This window comes from Oenanthe melanoleuca, chromosome 2 (assembly GCF_029582105.1).
Source record: "Oenanthe melanoleuca isolate GR-GAL-2019-014 chromosome 2, OMel1.0, whole genome shotgun sequence".
NCBI lineage: Eukaryota > Metazoa > Chordata > Aves > Passeriformes > Muscicapidae > Oenanthe > Oenanthe melanoleuca.
Genome location: NC_079335.1, coordinates 50,051,001 through 50,074,156, shown reverse-complemented (window position 1 = coordinate 50,074,156; position 23,156 = coordinate 50,051,001). Strand labels below are relative to the sequence as shown.

Here is a 23,156-nt window from a genome sequence, read left to right as displayed (position 1 = left end):
AAAGAAGGCAGAAGTCCCTTGCTGTAGTGGTTGAAATAATTTCTCAGAGAACTTACTTCTCCCTTCCTGGGATTTACTCAAATGATTAAGGGATAGAAAAATCTGTAAGCAAGACATTTGGTGACTCCTTCCTGTTGACACTTCTGGTATGGAACCTCCTCTACCTTTCTGCTACACAACTTCCTATTGTTCCATTCTGCTGCTCTGGGAGTTTACAAGGTTTAAGGCTTTTGGATCACCACTCCATAGCTCTCCAGAGAGCTCCTTGCTCTACCAAGTGGAAGCTCCAAGGACACAGTTTCTGAACAGGCTTACCACTCCTGTGTGCACAGTAAAATGACACCTTTAGAGCAACCTTAATTCTGGGCACTAAGCCTTGTTTCCAAGTAGTAGAGAACTGGTAAAATTCATTTGGAATAATGAGATTAATGGTTTATGTGTAAAGGAAGAGGAATTAAATATAGTGTAAATAAACTGGAAGTAGAGAAAAGCACTGTGGTAACCTCTCAAATTATCTGAAGGTCATGAACTCTGAGCAGTTGTGCAATTACAGGGAGGGATCAAACACTGGCAGAGGTCACCCAGAGATGTATTCAAAATCAACTATACAGGGCCTTGAGCAGTCTGCTATCACATGATCTTCTGTGAGCAAAGGTTGGACTAAATGAGCTCTGGCAGTCCTTTGCAACCAACAAAATCATGTGATTTGAAAAATTATTATGATTATTTGGGTCAGTATACTCTGATGTTTTACATTCAGACTTACATACCTCACCAAATGTCTACAGTACACTAAAAAGTTGTAATTTCTTTCAAGGTATTTTCTCAGACACTGACACTGGTTTTTAATAGGTCCTGAAATACCATGAAGTTCCAGAGGGACAGGAACAAGAAATTTTAGATAAAACACATAAACATCCCAGACAAAAATGAGCTCTTTAGCATTGTTATCCTTCAACTGGACCGAATTATATTTAGAGCATGACAGCACAATTAATTCTAATTAAACATTTCTTTTTGTTAGCTATGCTTTGCTGAATATGTTGCATTAGTAACTATATATTCCTAAATTGTTTAATTTATTCCCTCATATATTTTGATTAGAAATTAGTACTACATAAAACCAATACAGAGTGTATTAAATAATTTAATAGGCTTAAATGACAGACTTCAAGTATTTATTATAAAAGGAGCTCATCATTGCTGAAGCTTTTACTAGAAATATTTCCATCATGTTTAAAGGAAATCTATCATTGATCTGGAAGAATATACAAATCTATTCCTGTTGAGATTTCAGATGATAAAAATGGAAGGAGGACAGATCTGTTATCTAAAGCAATGCCAAGTCATTCAACAAGGTTTCTTTGAATTGTATGCATTTAAAAGAAGCAAAACCAAGGTCGAAAAAACTAAGGTACACTTGTAAGGGACTATATATCAGCACAGAGTATTCTGGAAAGGTGAAACTGATTCCTGGTGCACAACCAATCCAACAAGGAAGTTGCATTTTGGTATTGTAGCTAACAGAGCTTCAGTAAACTCTGCTTGTGTAATCAAAATAATATCACAGAAGACTTGGGAGGATGGTATAATCTTTTTGTGCAGTATTATTAGAGCACTGCAGAGACATATAACCAATTCTGCTGCCTCAGCCTCAAAAAAGGCATTAGCTAATTACATTAATTATTATTTATTACATTTATAACTAATCAAAATAGAGTAATTCTTTTTTTAAAAGGAGATCTGAAAACCCCATGTGAGCTGAAAATTATTAAAAGGAAGGGAACATTTGTATATTTCAAGGCCTGTATATGGAATATAGTGTCTGAATTATGAACTAATAGTGTCCAGTGGTTAGAAAGCCAAAGACAGAGAAACTGAAACTTGCAAATCAAAAACAAATATTAAGTGCAGAGCACATCACCCAGTAGAGGAGCTTACTGCTGGCAATCACCTGAAATTTCTTCAAACTGATACTGTACTGGAACTTTAGAGAGGCAGAACATAGATCAAGAAGAAGTTACACATTTAATGATGAAATGATTAAAGTATCATGGGATGTTATAGGCTGTCTGAAAGATCACTCCAATAAGGGAGCTTTATTAAAACTGGTGAGATTGGTGGAAAATCTGTTACAGATTTTAGTGAAAGCAGAACATGCACTTATACAGAAAATTTATACTATCAGGTGATGCACCACCCCTGTGTAAGTACAAAAACTCACCATCTTCATCAGTCTGCACTACAAGCTCCTGGCTTTCCTTCCGTCCTTCGGGATTCATCAGTACTAATTTGATGCTGACATTTGTGTATGGTGATAGGTTGGTAATTGTGTGCTGGGGATGTGAACTTTCTGTATCCCAGCTGACTTCCTCTCTCACTTGCTCCTGCCCTCCAGCCTGGTAGCGGTAATGGACTGTGAGGTTGTAGCGATGGCAACGTGTGACATTATATCCAAAGGGCTCCCAGCAAATTGTGATCTGTCTGGATTTGATCTCCACAACCTCCAGCCTTCGTGGCCCACGCATCGGATCTGCAAAATTACCAACATCATCCTGTGGTTACTCATTGATATTGTAACAGTGATGTGAGAAATAAGTTGTACAGCTCTACAGATATGACAGATAAGCAGAAACAGAAATCCACTGCTTTAGAGAAGCACAGTATAATGGAAGTATAATCTCTAAAAAGTGAGGAAAAATGGAGAAAAGAGTGAGAAGTGTCTGCTGAAAAATGAAGAGCAAACAAAACACTAAAAAGTTCTTATGATTCAACTCAAATTGCATGATACTGCTGAAATGACACTTTTAACCTATATGTTGCTTGTAAAAGTAAACACATCCAATTTCTTTTGCACAAGTTATTTGCATTAACACTTTTAGAGCAAAACCCTGCACAAAACAAGTATCTAAAAAGAAAATTCCATTTCAGAATAAACCTGCAAATATTTTCTTGCAGGACTGTTTATACAAAGGCGAGATGGTTCCTCAGGTACTTCTTATTAATTTAAGTTGGGCTGAATGCAATTACTCAATCTCTATTTGTTCAAGACATTAAGATAATATTCCAATTTCTTTAAAATAGACAATAGGGTTTCTTTCCACAGAAACATTAGCTGCTAATAGTGCAAATATTTCAGTTTGTTATAGTGGTTTAGCAAAGATACAAAATAAGCAATATAATCTCCTGCATCTGCTTTTCTAGAGATCTCCCAATTGAAAAGGAACCATCAATCAAAATGACCAAAACAACACAAGCATCAAAGATTGTGGCTGATAAACTTAAATTTTCTTTAATCCTACTGGTCACATGAATTACACACCATATTACAGCAGAACCATTGAGCTGACACCCCCCCCACATTTTCAAAACACTGTCATTAACAAAGCTATTATACACATTTAGCAATAATCTGGGTTTTTTCATTTTTGAGTCCTCAAAAAGATTAAAGACAATGTCAGGTTTTATCCACTGCTTCACTAGTTAAACACTTAGAAGACTTTTAATGAGTTAGAAGACTCTTATTTGTAAACAAATTAATATGCATCTTCCTCCTTTTATGTTTATTAATCAACATGTCTTCACTAGGAATGTTCTAAACAATTTACACAGGATTTCATCTTTTTACTTTTTAACATAATCCCTGCATGCTTGAAATATTTGTTCAAAGATGCTATTCATCTTAACTCCTTGAAGAAAAGGTGTTAAGAAATCACTTGTTTTAACATCTACAAAGCAGGGTATTTTTTTTTCCCTTTTAAATCATCCAGCCGCTTTTTAATTTTTTTAAATTAATTTTCACTGTCAAACAATGTTGATAGCCAGAAGAGAATATTTGGCAATTGGTAAAAAAAATGGAAAAAACAAACCAAATTCTACTCCTGGTCTCTTTTCTAGTGACTTGACGAAGAGGTAAAAATGTTCCCACTAAGGATAAATTGCTGTTGAGCCATTTATCTCCTTCCATGCTCAGGCAACCAAGATAAAAATTCTGGCATCTGGGGCCTTTGCCACCTTCCTATTATTACAACAATTAAAATTAATATGAAGCAAACCTCAAAGACTCGATAACTTCCTAAACATTTACTTCTGTGTAATTCAGACAAACTTCATGGAAAATTAGTTTTCCCATTTTGTTTTTTTAACTTAATTTCAGCTTCTAAAAAAATTTCTTGTTTTAGGTGAGATGATGAATAGCAAAGGACATTTGAGAGGTGTTGTGTAACTGTAATTGTATCTGAATGGGCTAAACAGAAATAGAAAATAAAACTGAGGTGACCCTGACATACAACATTAAACAATTGAACTAAACTCCTGGCTGCAAGAATATGGAACAGCCTGCTTAGTTCTACATTGGGCACATCAGAAAATTCACAAGGGAGCTGAGAAATCATTTTATTAGAGACATAAACCTAATTCATAGCATTTTAGAAGAGAAACTGAGTGGCTGTACAAAATATCTGGATCAAAACCTATCCAAGATTTCTGCCCAGGAGGAAGGTATTCTTATGCCATGCTACCTTAATAAAAAGTACAAGTAGTTAGATCTATGAGAATGACAGATATATTTTCACTTCCAACAGAAGAGACAAGAGAAAAAAGAGTTTAGATTGTAAAAGAAAGAGACAATACAGCTTCCCTTGATTCTCACAGGACAAAGCTCATCAGACAAGGCCAATGCCCTGGTTGATTTGGCTCCTGACTGGATTCTGTAACCCCCAGCATCAGGTAAGTACACAGCTCTATTTTTCCTACCAATCGCTCAGAGATTATGCAACCAACAGCACCCTAGCGAAACCTGCCATTAATGGGTATTTTAACGGTGCTACTTTTAGCAGAATAAAAAAGCAAAGGCTAAGGTAACAATGGAATTTCGGGATTAAAAATGCCACAGGGCTGAAAATGGCCCTGAAAACCAGCAGTTAGTGTAACAGAACACAGAAAAAAAAGATTCCATTTGATCAATTTAGCAACTAAACTGAAGTTCTCTGGAGGTATCACTGTAGGCAACAGAGGAAATATTTCACAGAATAGAGTCACAGAATCATCAAGGCTGAAAAATATCTTTAACATCAAGTCCACCTGTCAACACAGCACTGCCACTGTAACCCCTAAACCACTAAACATCACCCAGTGCTAGATCCAGATGCCTCTTAAGCACCTTTAGGGATTGTCACTCCCAACACCTCCCCATGCAACCTATTCCAATGCCTGACCACCCTAACTGTGAAAAAAAAATTCTAATTGTCTATCTCTCTCTCTCTTTTTAATGTAATATGATTCTGAGAGCACAGTACATCACTTCCAACACACTGGAAGGCATACACTCTTCATCCTTCATCAGGAAGGACACAGGATACTTGAGGAAAGGTAACTGTTAAGCAGCACTAAAAGAATGACAGCTAATGACTGTGATTTAAAAGGGAAAGCTGAATTAATTACTAGAGCATGATGACTTCATTTAGTTGATTTTATTTTCTGCAGGATTTATCACTTTCCTATGGTGAGTTCCCAACCTTAAGTGAAGAAGTACTACTATGCTGCTCTTGTGCTCACGAGACTGGCACTAATTACCCTGCAAAGTGGAAAGCTGTCACTCCAGCCATGGTCTGTTGTTGTTATCTTGCACCAGGTAAGGTAAGTGATAGCTACACAGAGAAGTGCCATTTCACAGTGCTGATCACAGCTGAAATCACACCTTTTAGAGCAGAAGAATAAGGAGTACAACACACCATACTGACTGTATTATATACAACATATATAACATACACTTCATAGCACGAGTGCTATTTGCTGAGCCCTTGCCTCCTCCTTACTCAGTGAATGCCCACCTGCAGAGGTTACACAGCCACATCTCTCCACACACTGCATTTTTCTAAGTGAACTGAGCCTCTGCTGCTCCTTGGTACTCCAGCTATTTTCTTATGCCTTACTGGTACAAATCATGAGGCAAATGGGGAAAATGAGGCCGCCCAATTCATAAGAGAAGAGGTTTTCCTCCCAAAGGAGCACACTGCCTGTCAAGCCTGAAGCTTAGCCAGGTAGTTCTTTCCCCATTTCCCTGCTGGTGCCTGCAGCATTTTTCATACTGCTCTCCTTCTGCCGGGCTCAGCAGGGAATCAGGCAGTGAATTCTGACAGATGCAGCTCTGACCTGGGGGACCAGCCAGCCTGGTTCTAGCCCCTGGCACTTCAGCATCCCATTTAATCGGTGATCTTGGCTCCTTCTCTGCTCCACTCTTTTCCTGAGAATACGGAGCACAGACTGACAGACAGGATCAATTTCCATTGCAGCTGCAATTCACAGCTCATTTCTCTGGAACTTCACTCTTTACCTTTTACCACAAGTACAATGCTTTTTGAAAAACTCAATTTCAGAATCACAGAGACATTTAGGTGTATTTTTAGCATCCTGTCATTGATCATCAAAACTTGGGATGAGATGAAAACTCAGGACTGGAAGTATTGTCTTTTCATCACAGCCTGCACAGACCTACTGAGTTAAGAACAAGAAAGGAATGAAATGGTGATTTTCTGCCACTCCACGGTACTCCAGTAGCTGCAGACATCTTGTATGTGTTAGATACTATTTGGAAGTCACCTAACAGTAGGAATTAAGAATTTATGTCTTGTCAAGGCAAACTCTTAGTGGAGTGTAGCTATGCAACTCTCAGGACTGAAATTTCAGATCAGACTCTATTGTCCTTCCACAGGAAGTATGGGACAGATAGAACAGGAAAATAAACAAAAATACAATGAGAACTGAATATTTAAGATATTAACCACAAAACTGCTTTTAAAAACATAATAGATAATTAATGATAATGAAAAGTAAAGGCTTCACAGTTTGCCTAAGCAGCCTTGTTCAAATCACTTAACATCTTTTCCCATCAATCCCCTCTGAGTAAAGTGGGAGCCACAGCACTCTAGCATCAGTATCTGGCCCTGTCACATGGAATTTCATGAATGTCTGCAAGAACTTGCAGTGATGGAGACCACCTACAGGGAAACAGAAAACTTGGCTTGTGAGCCACCTGCTAACAAAGCAACAACATTTGGTTTGTTTCTAGAAAAGAAATCTCTGCATTTGTATACAACTACAGTCAATGCCAAACAAGAATATAGGAAAAATAATTTACTTGTTTGGATTGTCCTCAATTGATTTGTAATCTAATCTACACATGACTACTAGCAATTTGAGGTTGTTTGCAAACTTGGTAAGACAGTTTTTGTAAAAGATCACATTCAACTGTCATGCTGTGATTTTTACACTGTAATTATTCTTCATCTGAGTTCTTCAACAACAGATTGAAGTTCAAAAAGAGTTCTTCTTTGCTCCAAATGCCACATGACTTATCTGACCTGATAACAGGGTTATCAGGGTTTTTCAAGTTCCAGTTTGCCAAAAACTGCGGAATACAGTTGAGGAAAGAAACAATAAGCAAGATTTTGGGTGGTGCAATTTCACAATATTTTAACACATTTTTACTTAATTCATATTTGTTAATACAAAGAACTGCTTTGTAGTCAGGATTAGAGGAAGAAAAGGAACACTTTAACCACGATTTTTCATACTTTCAATTATTTGTGTTATAAAAGAAAAAAGAGAGCAAACAAAGAAGCAAAGGGACAAATGATTCATGAACAGAATCAAAATCCTAATATGATGATGGTGGTGTGACTGTACTGCTTAGTACCACTATTTTAAAATGAAAACAAAGACTAAACCAGTGTGCACAAAACTGTTGAAGATCCAGAAACAACCTTTGAGTTAAGAGCAGCACACTAGAGATTGGTCATTTTACTCATCTAAGAGCACAACATGTTCAGGAAACAACCAAAAATGCTAAAACCCAGCAAAGAATAATTGTAAATTTTTGGAACACTGGTGCCATACGAAATCTCTCTACTTTCTGTCATGGAGTAGCCAAGGAAATGGACAGCAACAATTACAAAGGTTATTCAGGTAAACACAAAAGACCACAGAAGATACCCAGCATCTCTTGGAAAGATTCCCAATTGTTGTATTTAAAATTCTTACCAATATTTCATATTAATAACTAGTAACATTTCCAAAAGAATATGTTTCTACTTCTGCAAAACCAGATGCCTCCCACAGAAAAGCAGCATCTCTATTAGTCTTCTAAATGTACTCCCGGGCATTTTAAAAAATGTTGGGATGCAAGTCCTGCAGAGTTTCAGCACTAATGAAAGAAAGAACAAAACTGAAATGGTAGTCACCTGCAAAGTCACAGAGGAAGGAATGATCAGGTTTTCAGATAAATATAAAATACATGCTGAAAACTAGATGAGTGTTTGTACCAATTCTGGGCAAAATGGCCTCTTTTAAACTGTATCATTTTAAAAAAGATTTTCTTCTTTTTGATTATACTCTTTCAATTATATTAATTTGTGTTCCATAGTCATAATGCCAGTGAAAGAAGATGAACAGAAGGATGTAGATACTCTAAAGTCAGCATACTAGCAGTATGCTAGCATGCTTTGAGCAGTAGCCTGTGGGGATCCTTCTGCACCCTCATTATTGCAGACTTAAGAGTACTGAGGAGCAGGAATAAAAGCCCTGCACACATTCCCTCAGCACTTTTACTATCATGATCAGCATCCACAGTGTCACAATGGACAGAGAGAAGGTGTCAACAGGAGTAGACTGAAGATAGTTTTCTTTCTCTGGATTAAACCACTTCCCATCATCTGAGAACAGGAAGACTCACATTTAGAGCATGTGCTCACACACAGCCTCTATTTCCTGGCCAGGATGCCAACAGTGAAAGAGAAAAGCCAGCATCTCCCAAAGCATCTCCCAAACTGCAAGAAGATGCTGCCAGAGAATTACAGCTAATAACATTCCTTCTTCAGCGTGGTACCAGATGCAAGGCCATGCTTCTACAGATTTTATTATATACCACTGCTACTATATTCCACTGATTATATATTATATTCCACTGACCTTATTATATACTTTACATATTGTGTAGGTAAACCTTATGTTTCTATATCAGGTATGACAAAAGCATGTTCTCCTACTTATATATCCAAAGAAACAACCTCAGAAGAAATTGAATTACCTGCTGAAAGCTGCAGTTCATCAGTAAAAGCCATGGAATCCTAGTTCTCAGCCTCATTTCCAACCCTTTAGAGCACAGCACTGAATTGTGTCTTTTTCCTCTGTACTTTGTGGCCAAAAGAGGTTAGTTCCAAAATGTGGGAGCTCAGAAAACAATAAAATACTTGCAGCTCACAGCAACAAAATGAATAGGCCAAGTTTCCATACTAAACCAGCTTGAATCCTCACTCACTTCAAAAATTCAAATAGGAGATATAGTGGAGATCTACTTTTTCCAGGCAGGTTCCTAAATACTAGTATCACATCATCACTAAGAGAACTTTTTATGCTAATATATAGGAATTGTTGGGAGAGAACCATATTTAGAGAACTATAGAAGCTTCATGGAGAGCAACTTCTAATAAGCAACTAAGGCATCAGCCCACTGTTTACAAAAAGTGTAGCTGCTGCTTGAAACCAGATCAGGTATTTGATTTAAGCTTTTAGTAATATATTATTACAAGCACTTGACACAGAAACATGAATCAGTGATAAAATCATGCATGAAAAGTTTTCTTAACTTTTTTACATCTTCTCCAATTCATGGCTACACATATTCCATGAGGCCTATGTCTTCAGGCTGACATTCACAGTTGCAAAATATATTGGTCTAATCATCAATAACACCCTTGTAATCATCCCTTACATCCTTTTAAAGGTAGTAACATTTTTAAGAGTTGGTTTCTATGCAGTATTTTCTTTCATGAGAGGGCTGATATGAATGTTTCATTTAACAGTAAAATTCAAATCTGAACCCATGTAAATTGAATCTAATATTTCTTTATGTTGTCATATTATAGGTATACTCTGAATGGTAAATAATTTAAATTTTAACACATTTAAATAAGGTATGAAAGAAAAACATCATTTGATATATTTTTGTCAAATTACCTACATTACATGATTACTCCTCCACAATCAAAATCAGATTTTCAGTATGAATGATACAAACAAGATTACATACCAAATCTGCAACACAGATTTTAGTTGCTTGTTTAAAATGACATACCTAGCTATTCAGTAATCACTTTATAATAACCCCTTTCATTTCTAAATCTTCTTAGCCATCAGCCACTAGTGAGGAAAATGCTGGCAATGGTTTTTACAACTACACATTAGTTTTACATTTCATGACAAGCTAATTCTACTGAGTTTGAAAGACAGACAAGCACGTGTTCTTAAGGTATTCCCTCTTTTGCATGAAGAAAGCTAGCTGAGAAATGAAAAATAAGAAGTGCAGACATACTTTCCACTTCACACATATGGCAGTAACAGTTTATCCCAACTTCACCCCCAGAATTGGCATGAATATGTAAATCAAGAAGAATTAAAAGGCAGTGACAAATAACTCTTGGAAGAATTACCACAGTAAGGTGGCAAATAAAGTGCCTATTTCTGGTAGAAGCTACCTTTGGTAGATCTACCTTTAATAGATGCTGGATAGAATGATCTTTGGAGGAAAACTGAAGTCAAATGAGCTGGGATGCATATACTGTCCCTCTCAAGTGAATCTATCACAGGTGTTTAAATCTGAGCCTTTGGCTGAGTTACCACATGATTGCTTTACAGTGTCTTCATTGTCTTTTTCTATCACTTCATTGTTTTTTAACACAGCACATCATCATCTGCTGATCTGACACAGACACAGTCAGGCAGACACACACCTCCACACCTGTGGCATCCTTCAGAAGCTGGCACAGACTTTCAGATCAGTTTATACAGAATGCAGATCAGATGCTGCTCGTATTAGAGAAGATACAGGCAACACAAAGGAAGCTGGAGGCCTGAGGAACTGCTTTTGTGGCCACCTGACACATTTACTCCTCCACACATTTATCATGACACAGAACTGCGTTCAGTGAATGTTAAACCATCTGGTTTCATGGGTCAATACATAATCTTTCAGATATATTAAGGAATGGTGCAGCTGGATGGCTCATAATTAAGCATATTCATGAGAACAACAGACACAATTTTACCACACACTATTCACTGCTCAAAAAATGGGAACCCAGGAGAACATTATGAACATACAGAAGTTATAGTGTGAGGGAAGAATCCATTTTTCTAGCCCATTTTTCTAGAAATGGCTGGAACACATCTAGGGCATTGTGAGATGGTAAACTATTCTCTCCATATGCTAATAAAGGACATCTATTTTTTACAGAGCCCCAATCACCTGATTGTGACTAGTATGGCAAAGCATACACTGTTGCTCTGCTGTGACAGATTAGCACGCTCACACTCCTTACATTTTATGGTACAGCTGCCTGAGTTACCCCTAAAGCCAGAAAAGATAAAGCATTGTGTAAACTAGTGAAGGTTTCAGCTGTTCAATACCTGCCCTGAAAGTAGAAGCCCAGGGACTGTTTATTATGTTGCACAATAGGATAAATGGGCAATGCTGTTTCCCAGATCAGTCAGAATAAGATGTAGCAGCCTGTTCTGGTTATCACCGTGGGCTATCACCACTGACAAATCACATTATTTCAGAGCTGTTATGTACAGCAGTGGTAGCTAAATTGGGGATTGAAAACAGAACCTAGATGGAACCTAGATGGCAGGACAACATGGTCATATAAATCTATGTAGAAGAGAAAATGCCACCAATCAATGTTACTCATCTAAAAAGAGTATTTACCATTCTTACTAATCTGACATGTGCAATCAACCTTAACCAAATGATGTACAGTGAGATCAGTTCTGACAAATAACTCTCAAATGCATAAACCTGATAAATGAATCAGATTCTCTATAACAACTGGCAAAAGAAAATTTGAGCTCACATACATGTCAAAGGGGAAGAGAATATTCTGTTTTCCTACTACACTATTATGTGCTAGCTACTATAAACAAGTAAGTACTGTAAAGTTGATAAGATCATCTGTTTAATTGGTGACAAGACTCACTTCCTGAAAGAATCTTCTATATATCTGCCACTCAGCCTGGATACATGTCCTCATGTTAGGTCCATCCTCAGGACTTTAACAGGAGTTCATCCAAATCTGAGTTGTAACTAGCTACTGAGTAATTTGTATTTTCACCCACAATCTCAAATGTCATCTTTGTCTTTGATACTGTCACTACCTAGAACATTTGGCTTCAGTATCATTTGTAACATTCAACTATACATGGTATTTTATAAATTAAAGTTTTTGAAAAGTACCTACATACACTCTTGATTTATTGGTTGAATATACTCAACCTTTTTTGCTTGCTATATCTAGAAAGTACTTAAAGAAATCCCACACATTGCTCCCTCTCTGTTAGATGTCTTTGAATTTTTCTGTGACAGATCAGGAGATTATTTGCCACCAGTCTTCTTTACTATGCTAATCCCCACAAAAAGCAAACATAAGATACTATGCTTGCTGATGAATGGAATTTATATTGTTATCCTGAAGCATGAAGCACAGAAGAAACCAGCCTGTGTTGTTTCTAATACATTTTTAGTAAGGAAATAAACTGCCAGTGGAGGAGAAAGGAGAATATTTGGGAAAAGGGGGTGTACTGGATGGGAAACTGCTTCAAAGTTAGTTCTTTTTAAGATATAACAGAGTCCTAAGATTCCCACAAAAATCTATATGCCTGGGAATTTGTTATCTGCTTCAACACAGAAATTTATGATCTACACACAAAAATAATACAGATAAACAAACACAATCATGGGATAAAGAAGAAAATGAGAACATAAATATGCTCTTGTGTAACGTGCATCACATATTAGTCAAGCCTGTTTTGTTTATATCTTTTAGATCAAGCTTTATTTCCACACATGATCTTGAGCCTGTTTTGTTTATTTCCTTTCTTTAGTCCTAAAGATTAAACATTTATCAGGACTACATTTCCCTCTGTTGCCTCCAGCACCCCTTGCTTTAAACACCACACGTCACTTTGCATTTGGCTATGTCCTTTTGCTTCCTTCCCCTCCTCTAAACCTGGTCCTGTCAAATGGATTAAAGAACCTGTGCATTTATGCCAGAACCATAACTGGCATGGAAGAGCACAAAGCAGCCATCAAATATTCAGGTAAGCAGAGGTTATGGGAGGTTGCTCAAGTACCTGTGAACATGAGCAAAGGAGGGGGCCAGGAGTAGATTACAGCTGCTGTTGTGCTGAGACAGAACCAGATCCCTCTGCAGATCACTCAGGAGCCCTGGACCACAGTTTTACCACACAACTCAAGGAAAACACAGTAAGAGTGCACCACATATAAGATGGTGTGACAAATTACAGAACTGCATATGACAGCAATTAAATAAATCTGAAAACTATCTAATTCTATCACCAACGACTTGGGATTCAAAGTGCATTAAACATTGTTTTTTTCCAATTTAACTGAACTAATGGAAAATAATTCCTATGCTGTAAAAGGTTATACACCAAGTAATAAAAAACAAGTACTGTACAGTCACTGTTTGTAAGTTACTCTAATTTGAATTTATAAATTGATGACATCTGTTATAAATCATGCAGTTTTCTTCCAAGCACAGAAATTTCTCATTGCCAGCTTTGCCCTGTCTTTATCATAACTATGAAACTGAATAGGAAGTTACAGAGTTTATGTATTGCTCAGAGTTTACCAAGTTTTAATCTTTCAAGCATGATTTTTCTAACAAAACTTGGAAGAAAGAGGAAGCAAAAAAAAAAAAAAAAAAATCCAAACTTATATAAAAAAAGAAGCACCTTCAATAGCTCAAAATCAGCAGTTCCCAGAGTTTTAGGTCAATAAATAGCCAGAGAGATGTCCTTATTTAAAAATGAAAATAAAGTTTTAAAGCAGTTTAATTTTAGAAAATGGGAAATATTCAGAAAGCTATAAACCATACATTTTAAGTATCAAAATTTGCATTTGCATGATAGAAAATATAAGCTCTTATTGTAACTCATAATTGAAGAAAATGAGAAGGCGACAATAGAAGAGCTGCTGCTTCTGAAATTGCAGAATGGTGTAGGGGTTGTCTACTATAATCCTGAATTATGATGATGCTGATTTTTTTGTCAGTAATCTACATGCAAATAAAAATGGTTGGCTGGATTTAGTATATATATGCACACAAATTCTAGAAATATTCATATAATGTATAACCAACTCAAACTAGAAATTTCTTGACAACTGAGCATCTGGTTTATGTTTATTTAAGCTTGCCAGCAGCACAACTGCATTTTAAACTGTTTCTGTAACAACAAATAATTTCATTGACTTGTAGTAAGGATTCAGAACTCCATTTCCAATAGGTAATCTACAAAAATATAAAGTAGCCATTAACAAGGTATTATAAATATTAACTGATCTTGCTGCACTAGATCATAGAATCATAGGGAAGGGACCCACAAAGACCATCTAGTCCAATTCCTGGCCCTGCATGGGACACTCCAAGAGTCACACCATGTGCCTGAGAGCATTGTCCAAACACTTCTTGAACTCTGCCAGGCTGGTGCTGTCACCACTGCCCTGGGGAGCTGTTCCAGTGCCCAGCCACCCTCTGGGGGAAGAACTTTTTCCTGATATCCAACATAAACCTCTCCACACACAACTTCAGGCCATTCCCTCAGGTCCTGTCACTGCTCAGCACAGAGCAGAGATCAGTGCCTGACCCTCCTCTTCCTCTCAGGAGGAACTTGTACCTGCAATAAGGTTGGTCCTCATCTCTTCTTCTCCAGGCTGAACAGATCAAGACACCCATGGTGTTCCCCTTATGGCCTCCCCTCCAAACCCCTCTCCATCCTTGTGGCCTTCCTTTGGACACTCTCTAGTAACTCAGTTTCTTTCTTACACTGCAGTGCCCAAAACTGCACACAGCACTTGCTCACCACAGCAGAATGGATGGAAACACTACCATGATGTTGTCCTGACTGGATCTCAAAGGTAAAACAGACAAAATGGAAAAAAAAGTCACAGAAAGACCAAACTACAAGAGACATGAAATCCACAAAAGTTTGTTTTCTACATCCAATCCATCAGCTAAAGTCTGTGTGTATCAATATTATCCACAGTGGGTAGTTTTAGTGGAAAGATCCCTGTACTGGAGGATTTGAAACCTCAGTGCAATTTCTGACTTACTAGTCAGATACTTGTCACTGTAAGATCACAGAAATCCCATTCAATACCTCCAATCTGAATGCCTAAATCCTCTGTTTGCACAGTACTTTGATATTTACAGAACCATAAAATAGAATCATAGAAATCTGAAGTTTGGAAAAGACCTTTAAGATCACTGAGCCAAACCATTAACCAGAGCACTGCCAAACCACTAAACATCATCCCCAAGTGCCACATCTACATCTAAGTCTTCTAAGTACCTCTGGGGATGGTAACACCATCACTTCCCTGGGCAGTCTTTTCCAAGGCTTGACAATACTTTCCTCAATTTTTTTCTTTTCCTGATACCCAGTATAAAGCTTCTCTGGAGCAATGTGAGGTCATTACTTCTGGTCCAGTCAACAGTCTTGTTACCTGAGAGGAGGGACTGATACCCCCTCCCTACAAGCTGGTTTCAGATAAGTGTAAGGAGTGATAATGTCTTCACTGAGCCTCTTTTTCTCCAGGCTAAATAACCTCAGTTTCCTCAGCTGCACCTTGTAAGATATGTGCTCTAGACTTTACCAGCTTCACTGGTGTTAGAGTGGAAGGAGATATTGCATTCTATTTTTCAGTATTCTTTAAACTGAAAGAAAAACCACACTAATGTCAGGATATCTCCAGCTATTCCACTGCTGAGGGCATTTACCAACCCATACAAGAGTGTGATTTTCACCTTTCATGCCTCCCATTCTCAGCTCCATCCCTGGAACAGGAAGGTGGAGGAGAAGGTGTGTCTGGTTTTGGAAAGTCTTGGTGGGGGCACTAAACTGGAGAGAACCTTTCCTAAGCCATGAAACAAGTGAGTTAGGATGGTGTCCTGGCTCCAGCTGGCTCCAGCCAACACACTGCAGGACACAGCTCTCAGGATGGGCAATCTCTCTGTTTCCATGTGTCTTCATTTCTCCCTACTCAAGTCTACTTCAAATCACAAAAAATCATATTCATTCTTCCCAAGTCGAGTCTGTTTTGTGTGTGATGGTGACTGGCAAGAGATCTACTTTTCTTTAGCTTGATCCATGACCTTTTCCATCTTATTTTGTCCCCTGTCTTGTTGAGAAGGGGCATTGAGAGAGCAACATGTAGGGCAGCCAGAGACAGCCAAGATCAGCCCACCACAGATTAGTTTGGTATTTTGGGTATTTTCAGTTGCATTCAGGTATGGTGAGTGCTCCCTGAATGAAGAACACAGTACCCAGGCCTCCACAGATAGCAGCCTAAAATAGACAAGAAACTTTGCACTGTGGAATTCTTTTTTGTGTTTAATTTTTGATGAATTCACACTGCATTAAGTATTGGAGCAGAAAGCAATAGTTTTAAATTGTATCAGCACTAGCAGCATGTAACCATGGTAATTAAAACAATATTATTTTTTAAAATTACAAAAGACTACTCAAGACATATGAAAAGGAAGTATCCAAGAAAGAACATCTTTCTTCCGATAACTGCAGCTCGTTAAGTCTGGAAAATTATTAAGACACAGACATTTTTTATTCTTGCTAAACAATTAGTTAGATATGCCACAGAGTAATGATTTTAATTAAGAATTAAATTAAACAGGAGTTTCCATGGACAGAACTTTCAAGAAGCCTTAAAGCAAATTACTGTTAGATGTCTGAGAATATTTTGACTAGAATTTTTCCTTCCCTTTGTTCAAATGATGATTTTACTACCTTAATTCATATTTACAAGTATTCTAATACAAGACTGGTTCCTAACTGGGAAAATACCACACCATCAAAACAATAAAAAAAATTCTTTTACTAGTTAAAGCAGAGGGTGCTCACATGACAGCTCAGAAGTATGTATATTTACTTCAGCCCTTTCACTGAACTTGAACTGATCATCTACCATGAAGAATACAGGTGAACAGGAGTTGGAGGGACTGGTCCCTCATACTGCAGTCCTTGCTCATGACAGAAGAAGAACGTTAGCAGGCAACAGCAAGGAACCACTTCAGTGCTAATTTTTATAATAATGTTTAGCAGGGTATGCAAGCATTCCTGATTTAACTCACTGATCTGAAACTTCCAACACTGGCTTCTGCCAATAACACAGAAGAGAAATTCTTGGAAGTGTTACAGTTGTTCAATATGGCAAGACTATCCCTGGAGAAAATCTGGTTTCAATTCTGAGCTAAAATAAGAGGAGAAAAATGTTTCTGCAAGGCCAAGTGTAATTTTCTCTCTGAATTCATGAGTGAATTCAGCCACTGCACAGCCATGACGTGTGGCTGTCAGAGCAGAACTTCTGTAGCCCAGTGCACTGGAGAAAGACCTCCAAGTTGAGAAGACGTGTATCCTCTGCCCTTTCCAGCATGCTGCAGAACAGCAATTCCCACAGGATCAAATGGAGCACAGGACCCCCATATGGGGGACCCCACCTACAGCAAGGAGACCTGAAAAGCTCCCAGACACACCTGAGGCCCATTAGTGAAAGAAAGTGTGCAAAGGCCTTAAGTTTTGCCTTAGCTGAACAGGAGTGTGGATGACATACTCCTGGTTAACACAGACAAGTCTCATGTGTTCTCAAGCTTCCCATCAAAATTCGAATTGACACTGAAAGTCAAAATACAACAGCACCACAAACATCAAGAGATTGGAGTGTTTAAGTTTAAGCTCCTATCAATGCTCAGGATGATATCCTATCACCCTTGCCACTTAGGGCTGTGTTTGAGCATGCAAATTCCCTGGGAGAGATGTTCACCATAGCACTACCACGTGTCCCAGAGCACACCCAATATTATGACATGTTCTCTGCTTTGGATGCATCCCAAGAATCTCCATCCTTGCTGTCCCATCTTCTGAGTGACAGTGTACTAAAAAAAAAGCTGCTGGCTGACACAAACAGGAAAACACACTTTTGGTTTTCCTCATTTCTCTGCACTGCCCTTGGCAAAATGCAGCAGGAAGTGGAGACTGGAAGAGAAGCTTCTGCTATTCTCAGCTGCCTACAGGAGCGTGGGGGACCCACTGCAGGCAGACATATAACTGGATAATGAGGGGCCTCAAGGATGCTGGAAACCTTTGGTTATTCCTACAGCATGCAGAGACATTGAGTGAAATCTTTAAGTTAACCAGACTCCCAGTAAGAAGCAGAAGTGACAAATGTCTCATAAGAAAGTGTCTTTGTGATACTAGCTGACTGTTCAGCTTAGCAGATTCAGAGCACATGAAAAAGCAGCTGAATAAAGACAAAGGTTGATTATTTGAATCAGGTTATGGCTCAGAATGTCACCTGTCACTGGAGGGAAGTACTATATGTCAATGCTGTAGGTGGAAGACAAAATCAGGTAGTGTTTATACATGCTGCCACCTCACATATTTGTAAGAGGGCTTTAAAACTACAAACAAAAAGCTTAAAATCTGCACCTATTATTATGGTGATTTTGTTTTTTAGCAGAGGGAAGTCTAAAGCATGCATTTTTACAATTTTATGCCAAATCACTTACCCAAATTTTCTTTAGAAAAATTTGCACTAACAAGATTAAAAACACATAGAAGAAGTTAGATGCAACTGGCAGTACAAACCCCAGGAGGTTCTGGCAGCTTCACAGGCATTAATCATGGTCCATACAAAAGCAATCCCCATGAATTCACATAATAATAATTCCATCTACAGTTTTCAAAGGCATGAACAAATGACTCAAGATTCAAGCCTGTTGTTTATGATGTTGCTAGAATCTCTTGATAAGGGTAAAGCCTAATGTTTGTAACTATAGCCACATTATTTTTTACAATATGTTCAGCAGGTCATACGATTACCTACATGACTGCATGTTGTTGAAACAATTTTGCTCTCAGTGCAACTGAAGAGCTATTTAAAATTAAAACAAACCCATTTGATTCAAAAGAATTTGCAACTCATTTCAGTTTTTAAAAACAGAAATAGTTCTACATAATGATCAGGAAAACTATCTCTTAATTCAAGAGAGAAACATATGGACGACAAAATGAATACAGCAATACTATGGAGACAAAAGAAATATGTGCTGGACAGCTGTTCTATAAATATACAAGGTATTTTATTTTTGCCTAAGGCACTGTCTGGAATATCCTGAAATAAAATTCCTAATAGTTGGTTTAAACTTTCTCCATTTATTTTAAGGAAGAATGGAGAAGAGCATCTGAAACATTCTGAAGGCAGCCCCCCAAAACCACTGACTAAAACAGAGCTCCCCATATAACATTCAGTAATCATTATAAGGATCAAATATATATATACACAAATGCCATTATGAAAACATAAGAGGCACAAAAATGCCTGACAGTATCACAGACATAACTAAAAATGCCAAATTCCTTTATTTAGTTGCAAGGATTAAAGAATTTTATTGTTTCTCAATAAAGCTGCAGAATTGCACAAACAATGCTGGTATCCATTTCAGCTCTCTTGTGGTTATCTTGTATGCCTTAAGTATTACATTTAGGTTTAGATGTAGCTAAATTTAGATGTTTGTCTCACCAGGAGAGAAATTTAGCAGTTATCTGCAGATATCTCACTCCCCTGTAAATATATTTTTATATGAATTTAAGTCTGGCAGTCCATATGGTAAAACTGATGATTGCTGTTTCACTTTAAAATATTAGTACATAGCCAAGATTCAAGTAAAGCCATGTCAGTACATTCATTTTTATCTTGAACCCAATTATTAAGTAATATCAAAAAAGGTTCATTCAAAAATTTAGTATAATTTGCTTTCTTGAAAATAGATAAAATAGTTCATAAATAGCAGCTTTTTAGTTTAAAGAACAGTGGATAACTGTAGAAATTATGGAAAGAAAGAGAAAAATCACACACCACACGAAGATGCAAACTGAGGAAAGTAGAGGGAGTACTAACAGGACTTAGGTCAGAACAGCAAAATACTCTTTTAGCAAAAGCACAATTTCACATACTACAGGATTCCTGTTCTTGACTCCCATCAAGCTTATGGCTGTGATCTCATATGAGATGTTTATTAATAACCATGTCTGCTGAAAAAAACTGAGCTCTGGTCTACAGAACTGTCCTAAACCACTGCAGATCACAGCCAGTCCTTGGCAGTCCAGGCACAACTGGCCAGAAAAGCTGTAATGGCAGGAGAAGACATTCCCCAGTGCTGGGGAGGGAGGGGCAGCTTACACTGCTTTCAGCACTTACAGGAGAGCATCCCTGCTTTTGAGCAGATCTTAAACAGCAGCAAAGACAAGGCTGAAGTTTCAGGAATGGAAGCTGCTGGCAACATTCCAGAGAAGGAAAGTTTTCTATACAGAAGAACCATGAAAAATTAGAAGATAAAGGAAAGAAAAAAACCAAAATCCAACCTTAATTACCACCTTTACTTAGCAATTATTCCAATCAGAGAAGTATATTGATAGCACAATCCATACACTCATTATGATGTGAATGGTCATTGCATTTCACTTTTTGAGCTTGTTTTTCTAGATAAAGCATTTTTAAAATAATATGGAAACAGAAAACGCAACTTGTATAATGTAATATCCGAGATGGAAGAAGAGCCCAAGCCCTTTGTATAAATCAAACATTTATGGCTTGAGGCATAGTGCAAAACTGGTAATTTTTAAGATCTCCTTTCCTCTTGCAACTGACTCTACTTTCTAAAAAGTACCTGCTTCACTTGCATCCAAAAACAAAACCAACTTCACTCGATGGCAAATGGCTCACCTTGTGACCACAGGCTACCATTCCACTCTTGCATTATAGTAAAGCACTGCCCATAGTAAAGCACACTCTGTCATTTTTGGTCGGGCAGCCTGACACCTAATGTACACATCCAGGGGCAGAATCGGCCATGTGAGTGCAAACGAAATAAATCTATCCTTTCAACAAAAGACAAATTACAATGTTACAAGGCTAAGCCAAGCATATTGCCCGGGGTATCTGCAAGGTGCTAGCAGACTGTTCACCTGCTGGTTGTACAGTCAGAAGATGGAGGACTAGAGGTTCTTGTGCTACACTGATACAGCAGACCTGAGGCAATCCAATCTTGAAAAAAAAAACAGTATATGTCAAACATTTTTCAATTCATTTCATTTTTCTGTTAAGCACATATTTTCACTTAATGTTTTCTCTTCACTCCACATGAGGGTTTTTCAGTCTTTCATACCAGTATCTTGTGTGATTACATACAGTCAGAATCCAATGTCATTAATTACTTGATGACTACAAAGATCTCACAAGATGAAAAAGTTATTTCATTTTTGTAGTATGATTTGGATGTTGTATAAAATCCTGAAAGTACACAAAGAAGGATTCATGCCTTAAAATCTAGCTAGGTATAGCCTGTGATACAGAACAACATTACATCTGAGCAACACTTTCATTCAAAATAATGCACAAGCATCCAATACGTGGTGACCAAAGGCTTGAGCATACAGTTTCTGGTTTATCCATTGATTTCTATGTTTTTAGGAGTAATAAAATTTGGTTATGCTATTATGTATCATTGGTTTATTCTTTCAATAAAACTATGAAGGCATTTCTTATCTAGTGAAAGCATTTACTACAGTGCCCATCTCTAGGAATAACGAGAAGCCTGCACAGATCTACCTTCCCCTTGCTGAAGAAATAATCTTGGCAGGTGATTTAGTCTTTAAATGCAATCTGGAGATATCTCTACCTGGGAAAACATTTCTCCAGTCCTCAAGCTTTGCTGACTTGCCTTCTTTGACAAGTTTGTGACTCCTAGCAAATGTATTCATAGTAGATTTGTTGCTAATGATATTTCTGGCTTGTAAATTCTCCCATGTCATGTTTTGGTAACTCTGTCAGGAAACCAAACATAACCCAAGGATTTGGAATGCATACAGCACAGGCCTCAAAATTCCATATGGCAGCTAGGCTGTTGTGATTGTCAAGCAATGAGCCTGTCCTACCAGACTGATGACAAATTTAGTCTTACAATCTGTCATGACATTCTCCTGGAGTAATTCAATTTCTGTGAACAAGACAGTTTTCCTTGGTCATTTTGCTGCAAGGTAGAAGGCTGGCAGAGAGGAGCACATTTGTTCAGGTCTTAATATCCACTCTGAGATGAAATATCAGATCCACATTCATCCACTGGGCAAAAGATTTAACGGACGTGAATCATACGGCTTCCACATGTGATAAAAGACAGGACATTAGCTTTACAGATCACCCTACTGGAAAATGAAACAGCAATGAACAAAGAATGCTGAAGCCTAAGATTTCATGATGGATGTCTAGGTTCTCCAGGGAGTCTAAGATACTAAGTGGAGTGTTGAAAGGACATTATCACTGCTTGCAGCTAATGCCATAAAGCTACAATAATTGAATGCAGTATTCATTCCCTATGCACAATATTTGCTTTGCACATATTTATCAGGAAAAGGCAATTTCTGGAATACACTGCTTTCTTTCTAGAAGGCATAGAAATATGAGCACATTCTCTCTTTTCAGTCCATTGCAGAGCTTCCCCCAGCAGTCCACTGCCTAGCTAATGATACTTAGAAACACAAGGTGAGAATTGCTAAAAAGCCTCATGGCTTTATTTGCAGCTAGGGTACTATTATGAAATAATATAATTACGAAATAAGGTGAATCAGGGGCCTAACTGAAGGTCTATATGAAGACACAGCATCTTTGGCAAAAGCTTCTCATTTATTTGCAGTTTAGATGAGGAAAGCAGGCAATAGTTTCAGGTTCATTTAAATGACAGGAAAATTCCTGGTCCCAGGCAGTTTTTTTCTCAGGTGACATCCTAGGCAGAGAGCAGCTCTGCACATATATCACATCTTGCTTTGCTTTTGAAAGAAGAATTCTGCTAAAATATCCTGACTTTGTGGTTTAGTCAATAAAAGGGTATAATTAGAACTGGAGGTCAAGTGTGCTGCAAGTGCACAGACATGCTGGTTGTAAGCTGGGAGCATGACTGACATCTTCTAGCTGTTCACAGAGAAACAGCATGATGCTGCTATACCCTACAATT

The 23,156-nt window shown here is 37.8% G+C and overlaps 1 protein-coding gene across 5 annotated transcripts in view; it reads right to left on the bottom strand.

Moving 5' to 3' along the window:
- The window catches only part of PTPRM (protein tyrosine phosphatase receptor type M), a 437,605-nt gene that overhangs the window by 206,198 nt on the left and 208,251 nt on the right, over positions 1–23,156 (bottom strand). For all 5 annotated transcript variants that reach the window (XM_056483790.1, XM_056483785.1, XM_056483787.1 and 2 more), the window contains one exon: positions 2,225–2,533. In XM_056483790.1, coding sequence (XP_056339765.1) covers positions 2,225–2,533 — 309 coding nt within the window. The remainder of the gene's footprint in view (positions 1–2,224; positions 2,534–23,156) is intronic.